General features: G+C 36.6%; 1 protein-coding gene across 15 annotated transcripts in view; it reads left to right on the forward strand.

The window, feature by feature from the left end:
• ZNF385B (zinc finger protein 385B) overlaps positions 1-27,700 on the forward strand; it is a 164,075-nt gene that overhangs the window by 115,630 nt on the left and 20,745 nt on the right. For 12 of the 15 annotated variants that reach the window (XM_032693728.1, XM_032693738.1, XM_032693729.1 and 9 more), the window contains 2 exons: positions 11,259-11,369; positions 23,796-23,958. In XM_032693728.1, the coding sequence (XP_032549619.1) occupies positions 11,259-11,369; positions 23,796-23,958 (274 nt within the window). Of the gene's footprint in view, positions 1-8,763; positions 8,958-10,431; positions 10,497-11,258; positions 11,370-23,795; positions 23,959-27,700 lie in introns of those variants that run through there. The other 3 variants (XM_032693741.1, XM_032693740.1, XM_032693739.1) reach the window with 3 other exon arrangements.

A 27,700-nucleotide genomic window follows, 5' to 3' on the forward strand; every position in this document is an offset into this window, starting at 1 on the left:
AGCATCTCTTGTAGCTTTCACATTAGTGAAACATTTTCCATCGAACTACACCATGATTGGTTTCTAAATGCTAGTTCATACCTTCATGTTTTAGAGGACACATGGGTTAATGTGGCCTAGTTACTGCTTCAGTATCTATTTCTCTTCAAGTAGGTTTATGCTGATTCTTTATATTAGAGTTCTCTCAGTCCCCTTGCGAAGTGGACCAGAAATATTTTACATCTGCAAGTGAAGGTGAGCCAGCTGGAATGGGCTACAGGAAAGGAAGAGGATCTGAGTAGTAACTTAGTCAGAAATTTTTTACTCTTCTCCACCATTAACCGTGCCTGGACTAAGTATGCCTCGCCTACCCCCAAGACAACTACTGTAAGGGACTAATTTGCCCTTTCCTCTTGTGCGTTTTCAATTATGACCCACATTTTTATTTGCTATCTATCTAGTTCTCATTTGGAGGGCCCAGCAGTCAGTCAAGGCGAGAAGCCGAGTTCAGCAGATAAGAACACAAGACGCTCGTATCACTGGCTTCACTCACCCCTCTGTGCCAAGTGCCTCTTCTGCCTTTGGCAGGACACTGTGGCTTGGGAGCTTTCTCTTTCCTTAGCAGGGTCTGAATTCAGCCACTTAACACCCTGCTACATTGCCAAAGTACGCTCTGGAGCACAGCATTGTATATGGCAGGAGCAGATTACAAATGCAGCCAACAGGATGTTGCCAGCCCTTTATCTATGGTCCTCTTTATCTAAGTAGCCTGTCCCTGTGCTCTAATTTCCCCTTTTCCCTTTTATGGAGTGCTGAACTGAAGTGACCTGTTCTGGTTCTTTCCATCTGACTCCAGAGAGCAGGTGAAGCTTTGTAAAAGCCATACTTTACACTTATTAACAGCACAGAAAGGAAATTTCAGCAATTGACTTAGGAGAGGGTTTTTGTAGTGTAGGTGGATATTATGTTTGAGGATTTTTGTTGGTTGTTTGTTTTTTTAATCAAGAAATGGTAAGTTATTTCTTTTCTTGTAAACGTTTTATATCCTTTTTTATAGCTGTGCAGGCACAAGACGTACTCCAGGTTTACCTTTTATTCCTGTTTCAAACACTTAAAAACATTCCAATTTGACTTTTACTTATTATGGATACAGTAGTTTGTGTTTTCCAAGTCCTAGCCAGAATCATCCAAATGACACCACGAAGAGTCAGCCTGTTACCTTTTATTAAGGGAATAAAAGAAAGTAACTGGTATTTTTTCTCAAAGAGGAATTGGATGGATTAACTTCCTTCTGTCCATTGGCAGATCAGCAGGCAGATAGGAAACCCTGTCTCTCAGGAGTAAGTGCACTGACGTGCACTGGTGAGGAACAGAAGTCCCCAGGTGCAGTAACCTTTCTCTACCACTTTGCAGGAGTCTGTCATCCACAGTGTGCATTTTGAAAAATGGTTCCTAAATTGTTGCAAAACATCCATTATTATGTGTAAAAGTAATTAGGTCATCAGCCTAATTCTTTAAGGAAATACAGTTTCTGTGTACAAATCCTGCCATTTGCTGAGTCCTCCAGAAAATCTGTTCCTTGGCTATGTGTTTTTTCTCTGTCTTTACAGAAAGCTTGGAGTTAGTCTTTCCAACATTTCAGCATTATTTATTTCTTTTACTAGTCAGCACAGGAAAGCTCAGAAGCCTTTATCTTCATTGAATTGCTTTCTTTTCAAGTTAATAGTATGTTCCTGACACAAGGAAGCTGTTTAAAGAGAGAGGGTTGTTAACCATAAATATTTTAGGCATTAGGCAACTGAAGGATGTTTTACAAATAGACTGTGATAAAAACATCTCCCCTCAAAGCAAGCAGTCACAGAATCATAGTTTAAGACAAGGGACATGTGTTGCACCACTCTACTTACAAAGATTTTGCTAGTTTTTTATTATAAGCCTTGTCCTAAGGAAGATTCTAGAGCAGCTTCAGAGAACAGTATTTCTCCATGTGTTTGATGAACACAGAAGTGGTTGCTTTTACAGCATCTTGACTGTACGTGTCTGGCTTTCCTGCCCTCCCTTAGACCTTTGTCACATTGTTCTGTGAGAAATTGAGAATTGCTGCAATAATTATTAATTAAGAAATTATAAAAATGTACCTAAAATTTAATTCTTGTCATACACATTCTTTCTGAATGTGGGCATACCTAGTGGTCTTTTAATCTAGTTACAGCCAATTTTATGACAATCGGAAGGGACTGTATGGCAATTTACATTCAAAGCGTGAAACTTGTCTTTCTTTTGCATACCTGAAAACCAACAATACACAGGTCTGAAGCATCAACCAACTCATTTCAAGTAGCAGAGCAAGGCTGATTTGAAGATCTGTGCCTTTCAGACCAGTCTTCTCTATATTCAACCTGTCTGGTTTCACCACAGACTTCAGCTACTTCCCCAAGTTAACACTAGGGAAAGCATATCACATTTCTTGCTCATGTATTTGTTAGATGAGACAAGTTTCTGTCTTGTTTTGTGTCTTGTTTACTTAGATTTAAAGAAAAAATCCTCTCTAAACATAAAAAAAAAAACCCAAACCAACAGTCTTTTATACTACATTAAGTTTCAGAATAGGCTTAATTAGAAGAATCCTATAAAGATTCATATCTAAATACATTGCTTTTAATCAAAAGCATTTTGAAGATTGTATAGTATGTGGTATTGATAAAAAACCGAAAACATAAAACAAACAAACCCATCCAACCAAACAAAAAGCAGCAAACAAACCAACCAAAACAAACAAAAAAACCCAACCCCAAATCAGAAACATCATTATTGATTTCTAAGTGAAGAAGGCTTTATTTCTTACATACTGTGAAGAGCAGAAGACAGCTGTCAAAATACTTAGCAATTCTCGGTTCTGATTTGCTTCTCACATTCAGCCATCTATACATTTATATTCAAATCTCTATATACACTTAAAATTTATCCTCATGTTAGATATTTCTTTTCAGTATGCAAAAAGTACTGATACTAGTTCATTTCAGAAGACTGGATTTCTTGTGTCTTTATTCTCTCCTGGTCACAGAATTAATCAGAAGCTCTGAATTTGTCCCCTCCCTTTGTGTTTTGGTGTTCTTGAGCAGCCTGGGAGCAAGAAAACTCGAAACTTAGAGCAGACTCTTAAGAAGAAAAGAGTCATATCTAAGGACCATCTCAAAGATGAAAGTAAAAATCAGGAATCTTATTTATCCTGTGTGCTGTCTAAGCTCCTTTTCTGACTACAAACTCCTAGGCTTGAATCTTTTGGCAGGATTCTGCTGAAAGGTAATTTTTCATGTTATTTTACTTATTTATATTATTTTACTGTCAGTTGGTAATAGCTAGTGTAACAAGAATAGTTTTGCTCTTAAAGTACATTATTGGTTTGCTTTTCAGTAAGTCTCAAACTGTAGTATGTTTTTATTTTTTACTGGATATGGAGGCAAGATGATAGTGGTTTTTTCTTCAGGGAACTTGGAGCTTGCTGCCAAATTGATCAGAGCAGGAGAGACAAACACAGTGAGAAGTTGCATTCACTGAGATTTGCCTTCAGAGTACAATGTTCTTATTGTGTTTGGGAACCTTGTGTAAAAGAAGGGAGATACTAGCTCCTGTGGTCCAAATGTTTCTTAGTGGATGCTTATGTCTTTCTACAACTGGGGAAAGACATATACTCAGAATTTTAAAAAGGGAAAAAAAAAATCATTGGGTTGTTTCTAACTGAATGTGGTTGGACTTGATTTCAGTGAGATCCAGATTTCCTACTCTATGCAAATGTCTAAGTACGTTAAGAGAGCCTGTTTAACAACAAAAAATGTGATTAAAGCAACCCTCAGACCACAGCATTATGGTAAAAACCCTATAATGTTATATATTAATTATTATTTTTATTCTAAATGATCATTTGCACAAGCCTTCAAATCAGTTGCTGGGAATATGACAGAAGTGCACTCCTGGCTTGGTTGTTGGCCATTTACATCTGCCTGTTTTTTTTCCAACCCCCAAAATGTTGTAAAGAGCATAGAGACAGAGGTGTGGGGAGATAGTATTTAGAGAACTGCAGGCTCACTGTACAGAAATACATCTCTGTGGGCACACTCTGTGTTACTCAAGGAGAATTGATACACAGAGAATATCGATGGCATTCCCACAAGAGTAGAAAGTTGTTTGCATCACAGAATCTTTAGGTTGGAGAAGACCCTTAAGATCATTGAGTTCAACCATTAATTCAGCACTGCTAAGTCCACCACTAAACCATGTCCCTCAGTGCCACGTGCTAATCCTTTACATACCTCCAGGGATGGTGACTCCACCACCTCCCTGGTGGTCTGTTCCAGTGGTTGATAACCCTTTCAGTAATAAATTTCTACTTATATCCAACCTACACCTCCCCTGGGTATGACTTGAGGCCGTTTCCTCTTGTCCTGTCACTTGTTACTTGGGAAAAGATACTGGCATTCACCTCGCTGCAACCTCCTTTCAGGTAGAGTTACATCAGTAGAGCTGACTCAAGTGTTCCTGGGGATGTAAAATAAGCAAGGAAATCACAGAACCACAGAATATAAGTTGGAAGCGACTCACAAGGATCACTGAGTCCAACTCCTGGCCCTGCAGAGGACCATCCCTAAGAGTCACACCATGTGCCCAAGAGTGTTGTCCAAATGCTTCTTGAACTCTGTCAGGCTTGATGTTGTGACCACTTCCCTGAGGAGCCTGTTCCAGTGCCCAACCAACCTCTGGGTGAAGAACCTCTTTCTAATATCCAACCTAAACCTCCCCTGACACAGCTTCAGGCCATTCCCTTATTCCCATCACTGGTCACCACAGAGAAGAGGTCAGTGCCTGCCCCTCCTCTTTCCTCTCATGAAGCCATGGTGGCTGTGACCAATGACTGCATTGTCTTTCAGGTGTTTTTCAATACCTCCAAGAATAATCTTCTCCATAACTTTACCAGGCACTGGAGTGAGACCAGTGAGGCCAGTAGTTTCTGGGGTCCTTCTCCTTGGAAACTGGGACAATGTTTGCCAGCTTCCAGTCAGCTGGGACCTCTCTGGATTCCCAAGACCACTCAAAAATCATCAGGAGAGGTTGTGCGATGACATCAGCCAGCTCTTTGACGATTCTGGGATGAATCCCATCAACCCCACAGATTTGTAGGGATCCAGCTGGAGGAGCAGATCCTACACAAGTTCAGGGTTGACTCGAAGTTAATCATTCTCGCAGTCATGACCCTCCAGCTCAGGGCACTGAGACCCCCTTAGTCTGTCATCCCCATTGAAGACAGAGGCAAAGGAAGTGTTAAACAACTCTGCCTTGTCTCTGTCCCTGTTTGTGAGGTGACCATCCTCATCCTGTAACAGGCCAATGATATTGCTATACACATAGCATTAAGTTGAACAGTAAATTGTGCTTAGAATTAGTCAAATGAGAAATATGTTCCCCGTTGGGAGAAATGCAGCATGAACGTGGAGAATGAACGGATTCTTTCTGTTTTGCATTGTCCAAGCATGCCAAGTATCGCATCACAGTGTTAATGTTTCTGATTTTATGCTGGGCACTTTAAATATGTGTTTTGTTGAGTATGTGTATTCATTTCTGTCACTCTTTTAATTATCATAATGTGTACAGCTATGGAAGGAGGCAGTGTATATATGGCAGAATCTATGATAAGCTTTGGTGTATGGTCATTTCTCCACATTGGCAGTGTGCTCGGCTGTTGCAACAGCTGAAACTCAAACACAGGTGGAGTTCAATGGTTAAAAAAAAATCATAGAACTTAAATTACCAGTGCAACATCTAAATTATATATGCCACTGGTTTTTTTCCAGAGGAAAGTATTTGATTATATTATCTGCTTGTTCCACATACTGTTTAAAACTTTGCTTTATCAGAATAAACCAACACAGTCTGCTGTAGGGCCACTCTCAGTGTTTTTCAGAATCTTCTTAATGCCTGCTGGTTAAGTGATAGTCAGTTAAATCTCTTATACCCGCGTATTAATATTCTGTTTACAAAAGCTTGTCTAACAGGCAACTCTATATTTGACCAGAATGATGAGAGTTAACTGAACCGAGGGTGTACATTGCCAGTCACAATTTTAAAACCTTACTCAGATTTAAGGTTATGCTGTTGTTAGGAAAAGACAGAGCTTACCTCTTCACAGGCTCAGTGCAGTTTATTTCCGAGGCTCACAAGTTGGTGTTTGTACTGTCTGCTGTGTATAGAGGTTTTTTAAAATAGCCAGAACTTCAGTTTCACTGAACGAGTTCTCCTGATGCACTTGCTTTTTTTTTTTCTCCCTCCTCTTTCCTTCTGATGCTTGCTTTCATGTCTCTTTGTAGTCTGGTTCATTTCCCAGAAGGCACCAGAAGAATCTGTGGTGCCATGACATACAGCAGGGCAGGAAGAGCTTCTGGTAGCAAAAATTTGTAAGAGAACCAAGGATGAAATTCTTGGATTGCTGATGATAATGTGTAACAAGCAGCTCATCTAAAAATGCCTTTGTACCTGAGGATCTGAGGTGGCGAATGTGATGCAAGTTTTTAAAACCCATTCCATGGAGAATGTAAGCTTTTTTTACCATGCAAATTAATAGATACCACAATAAGAATAGTATAAGAAGACACCTGAAACTGTAAACTCCCTGTAAAGTGTCAACATAATTCCTTTTTTAGAGATAAATCTCTCTTTACAAACCTGTTTGTGGGGATGAACAAATATGTGATTAAGGGTGTTTTATTCTGCATAGTTTGAATTACCAAAAGGGGTTTTGCAAAAACCCTTTGGCAAAAATTTTTAAGAAAATGAAATTGGCATAAGAGGATCCTTGCATGCCAAAAAGATACTTAGGAGGTAAGTGAGCTGAGGCAGTTTGATAATGGCAAGAAGTTCTCCAGAGTAGTGGAGTGGACTAAGAAAGACCACAAAAAATGTGAAAGACCTTGATGAGACTGGAAACCAGACAATAATGGTTGGTGGAGTTAATTTGTGTAATTGTAAAGTGATGCATGTGCGAGGAAAATTTCAGAAAATTTCACGTAGAAAGAATTGACCATAAAGACTTGGGATTGAGATCTTAGGTTTATAATAGTGAAAATAGTGGAAACATCAGCTGAGTTCAATACTGATCTACCCATAGTATTGTATGGTTCCTGTCAATGTCTTCAATATATTTGATTGAATTTTTTAAATTTTAGTAGAGTGGAGGTAGGCAACAAGGATGTGGAAAGGAATGGAATGACTCCATACACAGAATGAATGAGCAAGGCAAAGATAACTTGGGCTGTGGTACAGGTCTTATAAAATTGCGTGAAGCTATGTTTAAACAAAAGGAATTGTTTCTTGGTGCAGCAGACTGTAGGCATTGGAACTCCATACTAAGAGTGCAAAGTGTTTTACATCAGTGTCAGGGGTAGCTGTGCAAGAAGAAGTCACTGAAATTTACCAAATACACAGAAAACACCTAGCTTTGGAAAATTTTAGGTGGAAAAATATGAAAAAAGCAGCAGAAAATGCAATGCCTGCCCTGCTCTTGTTCTGTCCTTTCTGTTGCCATATTCACATTTTTAATGTATTTTCAAAGTTACTGTCGCAACTTTTAGTAGTTGTAGAGTATTTCTTACATTTGCATGTTCTGAAATTGGAAAATCACAGAATCACAGGCTGGTTGTAGTTGGAAGGGACCTCTGGAGATTATCTGGTCCACCCTCCCTGCTAAAGCAGGTTCACCTAGAGCAGGTTGCACAGAATCATGTCCAGGCAGGTTTTGAGTGTCTCCAGGAAAGGAGACTTCACAGCCTTTCTGGCTGCTTAATCAAGTGCCCTGTCACCCTAAAAGTATAGAAGATTTTAATTGTATTCAGATGAAATGTCCTGTATTTCCATTTGTGCCCATTGCCTCTTGACCTGGGCACCACACTTGAGATATTTGTGTGCATTGACAAGATCCCCTCTCACCCGTCAGTTCTACAGGCTAGAGAAGAAGTAGTTGCAGACTACTGCTGAAATCTGTCTGAATTCTCTCAGTCTTTGCTCACTTCAGTAGTTTGGGTGGTTTTAAGGAGACTCATTGCAAAAAGATAGTATCTTCTACTTTGTTGGAAAGACGTTTTTAAATTTAACTTTTTATTAAACCAATTGAAATAGGAGATCAAGACTTAAAGGTTGTTAAACTTAGTTATGGCTACTAGAGCACTGTGAATTGCTTTGTTAATCCCCCCTGTAGCATAAACAGCATAGTGCAGATTTTTATTTGCATTTGTGGTAGCTGTTGGCTTCTGTTATTATTTTGTTTTATAGAACTGATTCTTAAATACTGGTGCTCCCCACTGGGCAAAGTATGCTGCGTCATTTCCTAATATATACCTCAACAAATAACTCCCTCCCTCTTTCCTACTCCATTACCTCCCTCCCTCCCTCCCTCCCTCCCTCCCTCTCTCTCTCCCTGTATTGAAGAGGATAATTTTGTGTAATGATCTGAGATCAGTTTACTCTGCAACATTAATCTTCTAACAGAGAGATACTATTTTATTTTTCCAGCATGCTGTAATCCACCCCAGTTTCTGATATATTTAAAACCTATTAATTGTTAATGTGCACTTCTTGAATTCTAATCATGACCAGACTGCATACAGGGCTCTGTTTTGGGAAGGATCATTAACCATTCCCCTGGGGATCCCAAGTGGTACTTTCTGGAGGCAGCGTGAGCTGTATTATTTGTGTAGATTTTGTCCTTGTGCTGCTACATCTGTTTGAAACTGGGACTTTGTGCATAGTCTGCATTGTGTAGTTTTGAACTGCCTTGCCTAGCACTGGCACTGTGGATTGTTATCTGGAATGCACAGAGGAATCATTGATCATTGCTTCTTCTTCTCTTTTTATTTTTTTAAACGGGACTGCAGACGCTAGTGGGTATTTTTGCTGTTTCTTTTCACCGATCTCAGACACTTCAAATGGTTGAGGTACTTTTCAGCATTACTCTTTTCTTCTAGATTAACTGATCTAATGATTAGTAACTACTAATTGTTGAAAAGTAGTTACCAGCAGGTTGAAAAGTAAAACGTATCTTCCATTTAAGGAAAACTCCAACCAACTATTTCCTAATAATACAACAGTTTTTTAACATGTATTGTAAATGTAATACTGTATATATTTATAATGCAATAAATGTATTGACTGTCATAACTATATGCTCATAAAACTTTTAGTCTGCATGTATAATTGTGATATATTATGCAGGGCAATGCAATAAATGGTACAAGTCAGAAACAGATTTTTTTTTTTATGTTTTAAGCTTTTAAAATTTGGACTGTCACTATATTCTAGAAACAGAGGAAAAATAAAACAAGGATATTTATTTTAGGTTTTTCTTAGGTTTCTCACATTCATTGTAACAACACTGCATCATTTAAAAATGCAATAGTTTATTTTAGATGAGGTGCTTTTACTTCTGTAGTTGTCTTAATATGGTACCCCTATGACAGTGAAATACACGATTTAATGGCAAAAGCTGATAACATTTAGATCACCTCTCCAGAAAATTTGCTACTAATGCCGTTTACGAAGTCATGCATTTGATTTAAAATGAATTTAACAAGAAACCTATGTAACCATCATCAAAAAAAATTAGGCATTTAATGCTAGGTACTAGATTCAGAGAATGTCTTCTTTGGCAGATATAGTGCAATATGTTTTTCGTGTATTTGCTTGTGTATGTGTGTGTGCATATATGCGAAGAAAATCCTCATTAATGCAAGCTTCTCTGGAAGCTTAAAATTTGTACTAAGGGGAAATTACAATCTTTATCCTGTTGTTTGGAAAGTCTGGAAGCAGCTAATTTACTGTTCTAATTCTTTAATGAATCAGTTGCTTTAACTTTTGTCTCTTCCTTTTCTAAGTCAGCTTAGCATCAAGTATGTGATGTGTGCCACCTGAGATTAAACATCCAGGTTTGGTTTCTTCAAATAGTACTGTAAGGGAAAAAAACCCCATCACTGTGACTATAAAGGAAACTTCAAAAAAATGCAACTTTTTAGCAAATCAAACTATTTTCTTCTGAGCTGGTTTTAAAACAAAATGGTGAATGAACATCCATCTTATGTTATAAACTGCCATTTTTTGCCCTCTCCTCTTCAGGATTCATTTCTCATCTTAGATAAGGATGGAGGACCACATCTGCACAGATGCTCATAGGATAACTTGGGTTGGAAGAGATCTCAGAGGTCATCTGATCCAACCTCCTACTCAGGGCAAGATCAGTTGTTAGACCAGAGCAGATACTTCGGGGTTTTTTAATTAGAAAAATAAGTTTGAATATTTTTGCATCAGGAAATTAATTTTAATCTGTATTCATGTCACATCAGGAAGAATGACAAATTATGATTAATTGAGACCTCGACACACTCTGTTTTCTGAACATCCTGTGTTATTCCCCAGCTCCTGCAGTGTTAATAGCAGAGCACTCTGTGTTCCTGAGGATTTTCTAAACTGGTGACCGACAGGTATTTAGCAAAGATGTAATCAGTTCTGAGTTCCTGAAAAGGTTCAGTCGAATTTAGGATTAGTATATTCAGGTTTTCACTTATCTCACATTTTTCAGAGTGTTGAAATGTTTTCTGAAGCTTGGTAGCTTTCCTGGTACAGACACTCGCTACATGTTCTTCTGAACCTAAGTGTTCCCATGGGCTCCATCACTCATCAGGTCTGCATGGAAATGTTTGGGGATTGCAGCCTCTTTTCCCAGCAAGTGGTATTTCTAATGGAGACTGCAAAGGACCTCCTCTCACAAAAATTTCTCCAGGAGAGAATATTTTACCAAATAAGTGCTAATATTTATCATTGAAGGAAAAATATGTAGAAATAAATGACAGTGACTTGTCAGGGTGCAAAAGTGGTTCCTGTAATGTGTCACTTGGACCATCAGATGACAGGGGAGGGCTTTCAGGAGACTTTTTGCAATTCATATGTGGTAGTGGGGCCCTGCAGCACAGAGGATGTGCAGGTTTGGGAAAGGAACTATTCAGTAGCCTGGGGATGGCAGCAACAATGATGGCAGCAGCTTTCTTCATAAGCTCTGGTGTGCTACCGATTCCCTAACCTGTGTTAAATCTAATTTTTATGAGGGCTGGAATCTTATTTCTCCTGTTTATGTCAAAAAAAAGAAAAGAAAAATCTTCCAGCAGAAAGTTGTGTTTGTTTTTTTTTTTCTTCAGTACTGTTTATTGTCCTGAAAAGTTGTAAATTGATTATTGTTTGTTCTCCAGATGGATCCTGTGCAAAAAGCAGTCATAAACCATACATTTGGAGTGTCCATTCCCCCAAAGAAGAAACAAGTCATTTCCTGTAATGTCTGCCAGCTTCGCTTTAACTCTGATGTAAGTATGACCTATTTTCTTTTTTTTTTTTCTTAGTACATTAGGTATAATTAATCTAAACTTCTTTTTTCCAAAATAAATCATTCCAGTTCCATCTACATTCTGCTCAACCTGCTGGGTTAGTATTTTGTTCGCTCAGAGGTGGAAGTCCATAGAGGATGGACTCTTGATTTTCTTGAGTAGGTCTGCCTTGATATCCAGTTCCCTGTCCATTGATGATACACCATTTGATGATGCAATAACCTTCAAGAGGTATTGCAAATAGAAATGCTTGTTTGGTTGGGTTTTTTTAAAAAAGGAGATGAAGCAGACAGAAAAGCTTCCCCATGAGTTCTCCATGTCATATTTGCCCTTCTTCCAGAAGAAACAGCTTTTTCTTGTTGTTCATATATCCTTGATGATATGTCTTTAGATTTCTTAATAAATTCACTCTTCCAATAACTTTCATTTGTAATAAATATGAACACTTCTTGCTGTCTTCTTGAGTATGATAAAGTTCAAGGAAACTGTTTTCTGAAGTTTAATTAAAACAAAAAAGCGTTGCCAAAGAGTACCTTGAGTGATATGTTTAAAAAATATATACCCAATTAATGTTTTTCCTGAATGGCTTGAAAATTAAAGAAATTCAGGAAAACTATGTATAAAATTATGACCTTTGACACTCTAAGAATATGTACTTTTCTGTTATAATTTCTGTCTCAGAATTAGTTTGCAGACACCTCCTCAAAACCTTCAAGATCTTGGTGCTCCCAGAGATTTACAGTAAAGCACTCATACCTATTACCCTGCCTTTAACATCCCACTTTGAAAAGTGTCTTGTAAAGTGTTTTTCCCAGTTTGGCTTTCCTGTCTAGGCTGGTAAGGATTTTGAAGCAGTGCTATCTTAGCTTCAAATTGATTTCTAAATTTGTCATCTTTTGACAAGCTTATTAAACTTTCTTTGAAGTGGCAATATGCGCTTAGTTAACTGATATCAAAAGTCATTATTTTAAATTTAGTTGCCTTTCTTCTTTAAGGTTAAGATTTAAGGAGAAAAAAAATCTTTCTAATCTTATACTTGGTCCAGATATCTACTTTTACTGATTAAATCAAGGAAGCAATAAAAGTTTTTAAAGTTTCCTAGGACTTCCTGGATCTGAATCTTGCTCCTGAGCTGTACGTTACTCCATCACCAGGGAGGCAGTTCAGCCTGTCCCTGCTCTTCCCTCTCCTCATGAGATCGGGGTCCCTCTGGTGATGGGTCCTGTCCCTAGAGGAGTCACTCTGTCTGCACTGACATTCAGGTGGACAAACAGCACTTCAGGCAGACAAACTGAATCACAACTGAGTGACTAGAAATAAACAAACAAAGAAATACAGCTGAAATGTTATAGCATTTCATGCATCTGTCAACCAAGCAATTTTTCCTATCTAGCCTTACAAAGTAGAACAAAGAGTGCATATCATATTCTGCTTTCATAGTGGCACCACAAAAGCACAGCCAATTATAGGCACATTGCTTCTTCTGGGCCAAGTATATTCAATATGGTGTCATGCTCTTTCTAAATGCGATCGATATACTCAGTTACAGTTGCTAGAAAATATCATCATCCTTTTGTAATGAATAGTTTTTAAGAAAGGATGAAGCACTATGACTGTGCTGAAATGCAGCTCCTTACTTTCCACAGCAGTTTAGTTTACCAGAACATTAATAAACAACATGGAAATTTGGTTTTAGAATGTGTGAAGGTTATAGCAGTGTTACTAATACCAGAAGATACTTAAATATAAATCTAAGTTTCACAAATATTTCATAACCACAATGTACAGGAATATTTGAAAAATGAGTCTTCATAGTGTATTATAAAAGCTATCTAGCCATTCATTGAATTGTTCAGCCTCTCCTGAGTAGCTTTTTATAAGATTTTAAATCTTTCATCCAGGTTCAGTCATTTGACCTTAACAATTATTTATTTGAGCACGTGTTGCCTTTTCTGAGAGAGTGAGATCTTATTTTATTTGGATATTATTCTCACCTATATACACAGACACACATACCCCATAATCTGCACTGTTATAATTTGACTGAGGTAATACTCATGGGGTTTCAACTAAACTCTGCAGACTCTTGTAGTTCTTTCTTAGCTTGTTAAAACTCCTTCACAGAAACAAAAATGTGGACTCTCTGCTTGTATTTTTCATTTTGGTCCCCTTATAGTGTGAAATTATGCTTAGTGGGTGGAATGGTCTTTACAATCCATCCTGTGTTTGCTGACTGGGGAAAAAGGAAGTCAGATATGTGTGAACCTTGTAATTACTGAATCTTTCAGAGAATCAGTTCTGTGATGTGGCATCTTAAGAATGTCACAAAGTTATTGAATGCCTTTTGAGTGGCATCAAATTCTCTTAACTTGCATTAAAGCTTCAACATAGCACGTTGCAGAATGAGATTTGTAGTACAACCACTTTACACTTGCAATTTCTTCTAGCTCTACAAGGCTGACATGCTCCTTGTTGTTGATAGGCATTTCATTTCTTTGAACTTTCTTTGACCTAAATTATGCAACTAAATTAAATAAAAATGACAAAAGTAAGCTATTAAGTAGTTTTGGTGGTAGGTTTTGGTTTTTTTTTTACTTTTGTTCTCCCAAATTAATTTCATTTGCATAGTGTTTGAGGACTCTGACCTGATTCTAGTACTATTTTATGTATTGCATGAGTAGCGTACAGACCAGTGAATCTGTAAGAATAAAGTTGGTTTCTTTGCCTGCAATCTTTTCCTTGTGCTATGGACAGTCACTGATCTGGATCAATAGACAAAAAAAAAATCAGACTAGTCAATTTATATTTGTCAAACCCCCCTCTAAATTAATGCAGTAAGTTGCAAAGGTTTCAGGTTTCTTTTGCTTATGTTTAGCTCTGCAGGTTTAGCTTTAGTGAGTGTGTTCTGCTGTCAGATTCGGAGGAAGAAATCTACAGCTATCTGCAGGAAGAGAAAGTCTGATATCAGGGGTGGAAGGAAATTTTAAAATAGGTTGCCTTGAATGTGGGAGTAAGTCATATTGAAGTGATACCTTCTATAATTTGAAAAATAAAGTTGCTAGGATGATGCCATTTTTTTTCTACCATATTATAATTTGAACAGTGTTTCCTAACTGTTTCCTCCAAGTCTTCTGTACTTTAAAAACAGTTTTTAAAAGTACAACATGAGGAAAACCTTTGTCTACAGATCCTAAATTTGGTCTAGTTTTAGGCTGATATGTCTAACCTTTTCCAAAAAAGAAATGATGGGTTTTGACGCATACCCCCAGACGTTCACTGTCACACTCTGTCTGTCCTTTTCTAAAGTTCTTTAGCTGCAATTTGGTCAAGTTGTATTTTTCTGCTAATAAATTCTGGCACAGCTAGCTTGAGCACCCCTTCCTATCTCAACTCTCAAAGAAACTGTAGTATAGTGTAGTATAGTATAGATGATCCAAAGTCTTGAGAAACAGAAAAATAAAATGCCATCTCTGTGAGGTAAAACCAAAGTTGTCCTTGTAACCTGCATAAATTGTTTCTTTTTCTTACTCCTTTTGTTATTAATGTTGTCGCTGTTACTGTTCATTTTCTGATCTCATTGATGTTTCCAGTAAATTGTTCTTATCTCAACCCATGATCTCTGCCTTTTGTGCCTTCAGTTGGAGGGGGGAGGGGAAGCAGCGCATGGTTTTAGCCAGAGTAGTAAATTGGAAAATACCATTCGTAGACCAAAACAGGGAGTTTGCCGAATCCTAATGGTATCAGTAAGAGGGTCCAGTAGCAAGAGGGCAAGGGGAAAAAAATGGCTGTTTTCTATCCCATATAGACTCTTTCTCTTGGCTTGTTCTTTCTCATTCCTTCTGGCCACTAGATGAATATGGAGCATTTTCAGCTGCTGCTGTGTTTCAACAAGTCTTCCAGCAGCTGTGGAGCTTTGGTCAGGCTGTCCCAGAGATGTCTATTCTGTTATGGCATCTGACACTGTAGCTTGCAGTCATAAGAGAAGAGTGAGTTTTGGTTGCAAGGATACCTGTTTGGCTTCTGCAGAATTGCTCTTTTCTCCGTATCTATGAATCATCATCTTGTGTTCAAGTAGTTTCTCTGCTTTTCTCCCTCATTGTTTATATTTTATTGTTTACTATGGAGGTTTTTGGGGTTGTTTAGCCTGGAGAAAAGGAGGCTCAAGGGAGACCTTGCCTGCCTGGAAGGAAGTTGTAACAAGGTGAGTGTCAGTCTCTTCTCCCAGGTAGCAAGCAATAGGATGAGAGAAAATGACCTTGAGTTGTGCCAGGGGAGGCTTAGATTGGATATTAGGAAAAATTTTTTCACCGAAGAAGGTTTTCAAACATTGGAACAGACTGCCTGGGGAAGTAGTAGAGTCACTATCCCTGAAGGTATGTAAAAGATGTGTATATGTGGAAGTGCAGAGTTAACAGTTGAACTCAATCTTAGAGGTCCTTTCCAACCCAAATGATTCTGTGATTCTGTTGATAGTCCACAGAGTTTTTGGAGCTTGGGCACTAGACAATGATGTCAGTGCTAAACCAGTCCCTTAGCAGACAGACTTCTCTATAGTCCAAACATGCAAATATATTATGCCAACAGTCCATATGTGTTATTGTTCTGATTTTTGGTAGTCAGGTTCTTTTGAAAACACATTTTGTCGTCTGTTGATCATGTGTAAAATAAGTATCTGCTTCCTTCTGCATGCTTTCTCTTTCTTATAGAAAGGTCTTTGACTGGTAGGGACTGGTAGGTATCATCTTGTTAATAGGATGTAATTTGATTGAAATAAACTTGTGTTTGCACAGTGTGATGCTCTGTGGTTAAAGACCACAAGTCAATTCTGCTTTTGGTGTCCCTTGCATAGACTCAAAAATCTGCCTTGTAGGCAGATAAGAAAAAGCAGATGTAACAGTTTGGCATTAAGAGATGCTGAAGGTCATCTTATTGTTGAATGCATTTAAAGCTAATAAAAATGATGTGATGATAGACCATCATTTTAAAAAGCCAGAAGGCAAATTTTTGAAGTTTCGGCAAATATTACAAAAAGTTGACTTTGCAAATTTCAATTAATCACTCATGCTGTCAAAAAGATAATAAACAAAATAATCAATAACATCAAATAAAAATCTACAGAATTGTCATTGTCTTTTGTCAAACGTTTTACATTTTCCTTATAAATAAGACTATATTGATTCTTTGGGTATGGATGGTAGTGAAGCGAAGAGGAGGTAATTAAAAGCATAAATCTCAGGAACTTGTGAAGGTAATTTTCTGTTTTGTAGACAGAACTGACAAAATGATGAAAGTTGTTAGCTCCAACATGACAGAAATATTGCATGATTATAGAGTACAGGGTTATAACATGATGAAAGTTCTGTTCAAATAACAGCTATTTAACAGAGCTTTTAACTAAGTTTGATAAGGTATTTAAAATATGAGTTGACTTCTTACAACATGGCTGATCTTCACAGTTTTTTGGTTTTTCTATGTTCATTTCAATAGTAATCTGCCTTGCTATTTTGAGCAATTAGTTTTTAGAAATTCATAAGGACTGAATTGAAAAAATAATGCATAGCTTTGGTGTAAAAACTGTATGAAGATTTTGCAGATTTCTTCAATTACATCTATAATTAATAAGAAATGAGATATAACTATATTTTTCAACACTACTTCCTAATTTATAATTTCATGTAATTTTTATTGGAGTTATGATTCTAGTCTAAATTCTTCTTAATTTATACAGTCAAATAAATATGCATACTCTTACAGGATGGTTCTAACAGGTAAACTATGTGATCAAACATTTGGTAGACATCTTACTATTAAGAAAGGGAGCTTTATGGTTTAAGATCTGCTATGAATATAAATGCTAATAGGTTATAAACATAAATACCTCTCTGTTCCTCCTATCTCGCACATTTAGTTGCTTTCTCTAACAGGACCACTGCTGTTGTAATCAGCTTGATGTATAAAAGTGGGCAGGAACACAGGTGTTGAGAGGTGATCTTTCTGCAGTGTAAGTTATGACTATATTTATGACATGTTATTTTTTAGCTGGAATTTATGTAAAACTTTTTTATGATATGCAGGAAAATTTAATCTTTATAGTTACTCCGTTACAGAATAGAAGTTTTCAGGATTATTATATCTGTTCAGTCTTTCAGTTGTAAATTTTCTATGTGGTTGAACTCTTACTGGCAGAAGCTTTTGTGGTATTTTCAACAAAATATTTTTCATTAGAGATCACCTCTGTATTAACACCAAATGAATTTATTATTTGAGACAGAATCATAGAATCTATGATCAAGGTTGGGAAAAACCTCTAAGATAATCAAGTCCAACCATTGACTCAGCACCACCGTGTTCATCACTAAACCATATCCCCAAGTGCCACACACGGATGGTTTTCTAATGCTTCCAGGGATAGTGGTTCTGCCACTTCACTAAGCAGCATGCTAGAGATAAAATTGCTGTTGAGAATACTTCCCATCCGGGGTGGAATTCCTGCTTTAAAATGGTGCAGTATCAAGTGAGAAGGAATAGGAGCTACAGGCCACCACGTTCACTTCCATTTAGTTGTGGCACTCACCTAGCATTGCACAGCTTAGGGCATGAACCCAGACTTCCCACATGGATACTTCAAATTCTCCCTTTATTTCTGTACTTTTCCTTCTTAATGCCATGCAGCTCTACATATATTTAATTTTATATGTTAATTGCCAGACTGAATAATGTGGTACTAGATTCAAACATTTAACCAAAGAGTTGTTGTTACAATTGTTTGATTTCCATGGAGACTTACTGAAGGGCTACTTCAGTTGATCTTGAAGAAACCTGTAAAAAATCTTGGTCTCACACACATATGCACTGAACCTTTAGACTTAGTCAAGCCTTGCACAGGTTAATATTTCGTCTCTTTGTATAGTAATAAATTCAGTTAATTAGACATTCACACACCAAGTAGATTCTAAAACTCAGTCACTTGTGAACTGTCAAAATGAATAGTGCTGGTTTCAAATACACTGTCAGTCATCGCTCTTGACAGGGGTAATATTCTGATATCCTTTGTACTACAGTCTGGCCTTTATTTCAAAGTTTTATTAAAGGTAGTACCGCTCTCAATGAATCCATATGACCTGTATGTTTCCTGGTTATCTGTATCTATCTAAATATGCATATCTATACGTATATTTAACTTTAGGCAAAGTAAAGCTACTGAGGTTATTTTAAGCATTATAATATGCTAACAATATGCATGTTTGTTTTCAAAACCATATTTACATGTAGAAGATTATTTGAATTGCTGATCTTTTATTAGATGCACTCTAGTATGTAAGGTTATTGTATATGTACTATATGTAGTCTCAGAGTTTAACATCCTGATTCTTAGATTTTAAACTTAATAATTTGTAGTTGAAAGTAGCAATTAAATTAAGATTTTAAAGAGTGGAAAAAGTTGTCCTTTCTTACAACCAAGTCATTAATCCTTATAACCTAGAGGCTTTCTTAAAAATTAAAAAAAAAAAAGTTCACAAGCTTTGATTGATGGGGGTTTTTAATTAATACTAAAAGACTACAAATGGAACTAAAAATCTAGTTTGCTTAAAGAGAGAATGGGAGTCCTGCCACCATTTTAAGGTGTAGAAATTTGAAAAATTATGGGAGAAAATTGCATAATTATCTGCCTGTCAATTATATTATTATTTGCAACTTAATTAAAATACAGCTTTTCGTGATCTTACAAAGATGCAGACATATTTTTAGTGTAATAAAATATTCATCCTGTTGGTCGAAAAATACTGCCAGACAAATGCATGAGCACTTGTGTGGAATTTGGCCTGTCAGTACAAAGGTATTTTTTGCATTCTGATACATAGTGTCACATTTATAGCAGCTTAAAGCTTTTCCTGTTCATTGAATCTTAGTAGTCAGTACTTGACAACTTTCTGGGCTGCCTAATAAGTAAGGGGTTTCTATTTTAAAATGTGCAATGTATGTGTGTCAAGTTAGTAGACCACAGTCAGTTTTAGAACCACGCAGAAATAAGATTTTCCTTTCAGTAGGTGAGTTCTTTCATAGAAATATTTTATTTCACTTTTTCAGAAGTGCCCTCCTTAATGAAGAATACATTTTGTTTAAAAATTGTAATAATGTTAGTTCAATTATGACATTTCATGTTGACTAGATAAGCAATAAATTTAACTTAATATTTTTGAAATAAAAAATTAAATATTTAAATAATATTGATTTGTGGGAGAGTTAAATTATTTTACTGTAAAGTGTATTAAACCCTACAGTAAATGCAGTCATATACACTGGAATAAAGTATTGCACCGTTAAAATCATAGTATATGAGTACAGAGAGATTTCTTCATTTTGGCTTTTCCTAAGTTTTTTATTTTCTTAAATATTGTTTTGCTGATACAGAATTTGCATGCATTAGTTGTACTTAATGATGATCAGAAAGTACATTCAGTGTCCATTTAAAATATTGCATCCCTAAGAGATTTACTCTTAATTTCATTTTATATTTTATTGGGGTTTTATATTAAAACTGGTAAATTATTTTTTATGCACATGACTTTTGAACCCTATGTGTACAGAACTTCCCCTGGATTATCAGAGCAAATGAAAATAAATGTTCAGCTTCTTGCCTTAACTAAAAGTGAAAATTTTATACGTCATGGCTTATTTCAAAGATATGTTTAGTATTCTACAAAGCTCATGAACTGTGCTCTATTGCTGTATTTGCATCACCAGTAAGTTTTAAGGAGGACTTGGAAAAAGTATCATAGAATATTCTGAGTTGGAAGGGACCCCCAAAGATCATCAAAGTCCAACACTTAGGTGGATGGATTGAACCTTGGTGTTATTAGTACCAGTCTCTAACCTACTGAGCTAATCTCAGGGTCACTGAGCTAATCTCAGAGTCAAATATGTTTGCCTTTAATGTGGCACTTGTGCAAATATTTTATGAAATTAGGGTTAGTAATGATCAGGAAATTAATAACCAGAACAGTCGGTACCAGTAATAACCAGAACTTACATTCTAATTTCAGATTTCCTTGACTGCCCTTTTTTATTTTGCTTCCTGTGACTCCACAAAACTCCAAAGGCTTATGTAATGCAGGGACACTGCATTTCAGTTACCAAAAGGCAGCCGAATCAAATTATTTATCCCACAATGGATAAAAAGAAAACTCTGAACTTCGGGTGTTTCTGAAAGGACTAGAAAATAGAGCTTATGTAGGTAGAAAACATTGCTTCAACACCTCGAGGAACAGTCCTCCAGCTTCATGCTTAAAAAGAGTATCTGCATTTCTACTCACAGAACAGAGATGAGTTGAAAGCACCTAAAATTCCAAGATTTAACAAAATCCAGCCCCTGGAATTGAAACTATACAAATAGTTTCAATTTGTACAAATTGCAAAAATAAATATTATATACTTAACTGACAAAGTGAAGCATCAAAATCATTTTCCAAAGGTAGATTTTGCATCCATAGTTACTTTCAAATCAAAATTGGGCAATTGCTGTTTTCCCTTCAAAGACATATGGGCTAGTTTGAACAGTATTGGAAAGGGCTGGCATTTTCAAAAACCCTACTTAGATGGTCATAGCAATACTTTTTGGCCTTATAATGTACAACTATGAATTTAAGAGATTATAATAATTACAAAACTTAAATAAAAAGTGAGTCCATTGACCATGTTTCCATGAAGCTTTGCTTGTGTTTATGGAAATCTGAATTTTAATTCTACCTGGACTTGTCTGTTCTCAACAGGTCTCATATACACTGTATGAAGGATTGAATGAAGGGAATCAAAGACTGTAGTAGGTTATTACTGATATTGCAGGCATTATTATTGCAAATATCAGCAGAAAGGCTTATTATCAAGGAATTGACTTACTAAGTCTTTCTCTTGAGTGCATTTATGTCTCTTATGTTATAGCTTTGGCCTCAGGCAGCATATGATCCTATCGACAGCAAACATATGCGCAGTGCATAGAGTTCGAATATTTAAAGGGACATCATCAACTTGAGGATGCTCGAGTGAAAAATCTTATACTTGGTATTATTTAAATTTAAAAGTATTGGAATTGAAAGGGTATATATACACCTCAATTTTTAGCTTCGCTTTTTGTACGCTGTAATGTTTGAATAGTTTATTTAATTTTGGTGATGGAAAGCATTCCTTCCAGTGCATCATTTAGCAACAGCAAAGCCTAAGAGAAATGGACAAAACCCAGCAAAGGTGGAGAGAGACAGGGCGAGACTGCTGTGCCTGCATAAGGCCCATTGACATAACAGGGCACAAATGGAACTGTGCTCCTCTGCCCACATTCAGAGCTGAAGAGGTCCAGCTCAGAAGTTGACAAGTGTCCCTTTAAGTAGTGCACGTAGTACTAGTGGTATAGCTCATTAGTTGTTTCTTTATAATCCTTAAATTGTGTTTTGTATGCGTGTTAATATTTCAAAGGTTTTAAAATCAATAAAAAGTTTAATAGTAATTGATGAGTAAACTCTACCGGTTTTGTAATAAAGTTTTTTAAAAATATCTCAATTTCAAAGGAATTCAATGTAAAACTAATCTGGCAGCCTTTCTTACTGAATGCTTGCTAACTGAAATAAAAGTAAAGATGCAGCCACAGCGTCACATACACTATCCTTTTGAGGTGGAAAGCACAGTATTTCATGGGGTGTGTAATTGCAATGAGAAGCTTTGTTGTATAAGAACTTCACTCCTCTATTTTAGCAACAGTTCTCCATCAGTTTTATAACTTGTGTGAGGACTCCAACATGCTCTCTATTCTCTTGTCCGGTCCAGCTGTTTCTACTCTTCACTTCCACTCTACCATATGATAAAGCTGTTATTACATGCTGTCCCAAGGTGACTGTATTGTAATGCCTACTTCTGCTGATCTTAAAGCAATTTTCCTCATTATGGCAGCACTCTTTATGGAATTCAAGCATCTTAGTTATTCTAGTTGCTCTTTATAAAAAGCATGTGACTTGTTTCATGGCTCGCTTCATTTAACTCAGTGAACTAAATAAAATAGTCCTAATCAATTGAAGAGAGAGAATCAATGTGGTTTTGCATGAACATAGTAAAAGTTTATTTGCACTGATGTTTTTATATGCCAGGTGCCAAGATGTGGTTACATGAAGCATGCTTTCTCTGAGTGTTTTAATTTTAATTAAATGACAATATTAACTTCTTTAGTTAATATATAACCTTCAATAGAGGCACCTAGTGGTATATCTGAAATAATTTTTTTTAAACTGTGTTTGGAAATATTAATAATGCAAAACTGTTGCTGAATAGTACAATGTTATGAAAATAGACTGGTTTGGATAGGTTTGTTTCTTACCCACTATTTGGTAAATTCATTTATTAAAAAGTCAAGAAAAACATTTAAATTCATTAGCTGAAATTTCCAAGCTCTAGAGTTCGTATTAAGCATGTAGTTCCTTAGTTTTGCTCCAAACGAAGTAGTCTGATTTGTCAAGGTCACTGATTATATAGAGTCAGGAACGATAAAGGGAGCTCAAAACCACTGAAAAAATGGGCATTTATTTATGTGTCTAGCTTTAGCCTAGCAACTTCAAAAACACTGACCAAATTTCTGAAGATAGTTTTAAGACAACGGTGAAGTAAACGTTGCCTCTCAATACATATTTCTACTGTTCTGTTTGACCAGATTAAGAAGAGTACATTATATGTAAAGCACTTCAACCAAAATAAATAATAATAATTAAAACAAGCTCCTCTCCTTCCTGTCCTTAAGGTTCCAATTTTCTTAGTCTTTAATAAAAAATATTCACAGCAATTTATAAAGCAATCAAGACTGATAAATATTTAGTTTTCTGTGTTGCACTTGGTGTTTTTTCATTTTAACCCTTCTTTCTTGAAGTCATAATTTTTCAATTTTCAATTGCTGTTAGTGTAAAGATGAAAATACTTTATGACATTTGTACTAGATCAAACAGAAAGAAAAATGGATTATTTAATCTTGTCACAGCATGGTACATCTTTCTAACTACAAGCAATAAAGTCTAAGGAACAGTACATGAAAATCGAGTAGCATCTTTCTGAATTGGATGTGTTTACATTTGTATAGTGCTTTAAATCTTTAAGCACCAAGGAAGAAAAGAATTACATTAGGGGTGACAAAGCTTTATGTGATCTCAAAGCCTCTTTTTCCAAGTTGCTGAAAACATGCAACTTTCATTAAAATCCTATTATTTGAATATATAAGAACTTACATCCAGGAAAACTGTTAGGATAAAGCTATTAAAATTTTTTAGGTGGAATATAACGGTGCCTACTATTGAAAGTGTCACTTTTCTGCCTTGTCATCCATTGTATTATGTACAAGTACAGAAAAAAGTGAGCCTGATTTGTTCTCCTTTGTAGAGCCAGGCCGAGGCCCACTACAAAGGAAGTAAACATGCCAAGAAGGTCAAAGCACTAGAGGCAACGAAAAATAAACCCAAAGTTGGTTCTTCCAAGGACAGCGCAAAGGCTAGCCCAAGCTGCTCCACCACGCCAGTCACAGCCAACATCTCTGACAAATCAGGTCAATGAAAACTTTTTGTTCTATACATTCTTTACTTTCTCCTTTTTTTGTGTTTGTGTGAGAGAATTTGGTTGCATGATAGTGATCCGTGACTCGTCTTTTCTGAAGTATATACTGTGCTTTCTTGTACAGAATTCGTTTTGATATTATCAAAGTGCTTTTCATGTCTGTGAAACATCTGGTGCCCCTGAACACTAAAGTCTATTTTTAAAAAAACTGTCAAATTTACTCTTTTAAAGTATGGATGTTGTTCATATGACAATAGTAATGGATGGATTGGGTGGAGGGTTAAGTCTGAGATGTATATATTTAGCTAAAGCTCAAGACACCTTTGTAAGAATTTTTTCTTTTCTGAAGAGGATAATATTGCTTGAAACACACCATGGAAATATGAAACCTTGTGGCTTGGGTATTTTCTGGCTTTCACAGCTCATTAGTGCTTCAACATCACTTCTTTTTTCTTACCCCTCCTCTCTTCCCCCTCCAGATTAGTAAACTGAGGAAGATCAGCAACACTAATAGCAGTGGAATTGCTTGAGTCTCTGCTCTGTCAGTGTTGTGTTACTGAATGAAACAGGAGAATTTCATGAACTCGCTGACAATCTGAAATACTGTTACGTATTGTCCAGGAGAGGGCACCTAATGTGGGTTACCCAACTGTCAGTTCAATAGACTGCTGCTGAAAGATTTGCTTCTGCCATGGTAGCCATTTAGTATCCTCTTCACCAGAGCTGATCTTGACTCAGGTGCCTGAGGTGAATGACACATTTTTTGACATGCACACACACGCAAAAAAACTCACAAACCAACTCAAAAAAACTATCAGTGATTATTTGTCATCCTGCATCAAAACTATCTTTGGGACCTTAGCAATGACAACGGGTCCCAAATTTTGCCTTGATTTACCTACACAAATCCAAGGAGCATCTTCAGGTGAACAAGCCATGCTACTATTAAACAGTAACAAACTACCATTGATCTAAATATAAGGTGGACTGTTGAATGGAAAAAGATTTAAAATATTTCATAAGTATTTTACTCTCTGAAAAAATATCTTTGGTTAAAATAGCTTACTGCTCCAGGTATACATGGTGAGAACTCAGTCAACTGCTTAAGATATCAGTTAAAACTTTAAAGGATTTAACATGTTGAGTGTGTCTATGATGACGTAGTTGTTTAATGCTGTCCCTCTCCTATGCCAAAGGTTGAGGTCCAAATAACAAAAGTTTCATCATCTTTTTACAAACTCCATCATCTGTCTGGAACTGTCTCGTGTTTCCTTTGCCTAACTGAGTTCTGAAGTGAATTAATTTTTTTCTTTTCTGTGCAATGTATCTAAAGTCTACATTCAGTTTTTGATTAATATAACCAATCAGAAGGGGAACCTTCTCTTGATTTTTTAATTGCCCTGCTTTGACAGTGTATTGTTTTATGCTATTAATTGCTCTGTACTAATTAGACAGATTACCATCTGTGTCTGTTGGATTTTACCACTGCAAGTGTTTCTACACTAAAAATTAATCACAGTGGCAGTTTAGTTACTTTCTTCCCATTAGGAGAACAGTGGGATTCTCTGTGGAGAGGAGGCTCCTCAGAGCCTGTTACTGCTGTACAGGAGATTGCAGATGGGATGTTTGGTAGGAGAAAAACTTGAACCTGGAACAGCAAATTCTCTGTATATGTAGGGAAAGTTGGTCACAGAGATGGGGAATGGCATGAAGACTGAGGGTTTTACCAAGCTGTGGACTTGAAACAAACAATAATTTTGTTCAACTGCACTTTCCCTTACAGAGGCTATTCATCTATTCTTTAATATATGTTTAGCTGCTTAACACAATGCTTATTGCAACAAGAGCAATTGTTATTTTTCTTCTGGGAATTGGTGGGATTTTGGGGTTTTTGCCTTGGAGCAAATTAACTGATGCAATTTTTTTCTGAATATTTTAATACAGCTTTCATTCTCTGAGAAATGGATTATTACAATGTATTAACTGTTTAGGAATATTTTCATTTTCCTTAAAAGATATTTAATACTGAGAGTTTCAGTTCATGTGTGTATTTGTAGTCTTCGGTTTTTTATCCTGATTTCCATAGGAAATGAGACTTACAGTCACATCATCTATCCTTGTCTTTGTTTTCTATGGCTCTGTCTTCACAACTTTGACTATATTGCCTAGTGTCAAAAGAAAAGAAAAAAAAGACATTAGGAGATTTTAATGAAGGTCCTATAAGTTTGATGAAAATTGGCACATAAGTAAAAGAGAAGCCCTAACTTATGGTCCATCCTGAAAGATGCTGCCGTTTTGCTTGGCCTGCTGGCTGGCCAGGGACTCTGCCTTCAGGGCAGAGGATTTAAAAGTGTGTAAGTGTGGTGTAAGTCTGAAAAAATTGCATTAGAAGTGCATAAGATAAATGAAATTAAGGAAGAGAATTTAACTCCACCACTTGTGGAGCTGTTGTTTAGCCACTGTACTCTGGAGATTTCTTGAGACATGTTCATCAAGCAGTAAATAATTTCTGCTGTCCTTTTCTTGTGTATGGAAGAGTAGAAACTAAATAGAGAAGACAGTTTTAAGTTCTTGTGTTCTTTTTTATCTGCTGTACTTCCATGGGTATTAGTGCAGAATGGGTAGAAAATATTATAGTAAACTGATAAAACTGCAATTACTATTCTCTTATTTAAATCTGCTAATAAAGAACACAGCAAGCACGACTTGGATGTGCTGCCATTTTGAGTGAGGTAACAATGAATGATTTGGAGCTCTCCAGACATAACAGTTCTTATATATTGAAAGAAAATGTCAAGTTAAGTTTGCTACAGAGCCATGTGGGTTCTATGGGTCAGACATAGCATGAGATCCAAAACAATTACTGGTCAGAAGTCACCACCATAGAACTTACAGAAAAAATAGTTGTTAGCTCAGCTTGTATGAGGAATCCATCAAAGGCAAAACCCAGATTCATCCAGTTCTTATCTTTCAAAATTTTTGATGCAGTGGTCTCTCTACAGCTGTTCTTTTCAGCTTGAGAAATGTGACTGCTGGTAAAGCTATGAGAGTTATATTAATTTTTAAGGTCTTTTGGGATGTTTCCAGAAGAATGTAGTTTCCTGCAGACAAAAATTACCTCAGCCAAATGGAAAGGGGTGACTGTGGGACTTATGCCCACATTGTGAGAGAGTGATGTTCCCTGATAATGTTAATAATACAGTATGACTTGGAAATGGCATTTGTAAATTTGCCATCGGGAAATATGTAACAATAAAGCATTGTACAGGAGTGGTACAGGTGGCTGCAACCTCAGGTAAGTGGGTATTGTTGGGTTGAATTGCACAAGTTTTGCATTCTAACATGGTTAGGCTACTATGTGATCTTGTTTTCAAAGTTCACAACTCTTCGCTATTTAGAAAATACTTGTTTATTGGTAATTGTAAATACCACCATCCTATCCTGTTCACTCTGCAGACAGGAAGAAAATGCCACAGATTATGTGAAAAGGTTGTTGTTATCCCACTTCTTGTTGGGTCATCTCTGCTTGTCCTGATGGGTATTTGCAGATTAGAGGTGGCCATAGGGGACCCTTACTGTCTTCCACACAGTTTCTCAAACCACACAGGAAAAGTCTGGTGATTCCTATAAAGCAATTTCATATGCTAGAAAATCACTACCGTGACACTGCAAGCTTTTTTTGTAGCTGCTTTGAGATGTGGTTACAGAACAACTGTGTTAAGAGCACTGGGAGC

Source organism: Chiroxiphia lanceolata, chromosome 7, assembly GCF_009829145.1.
Source record: "Chiroxiphia lanceolata isolate bChiLan1 chromosome 7, bChiLan1.pri, whole genome shotgun sequence".
NCBI classification, from domain to species: Eukaryota; Metazoa; Chordata; class Aves; order Passeriformes; family Pipridae; genus Chiroxiphia; species Chiroxiphia lanceolata.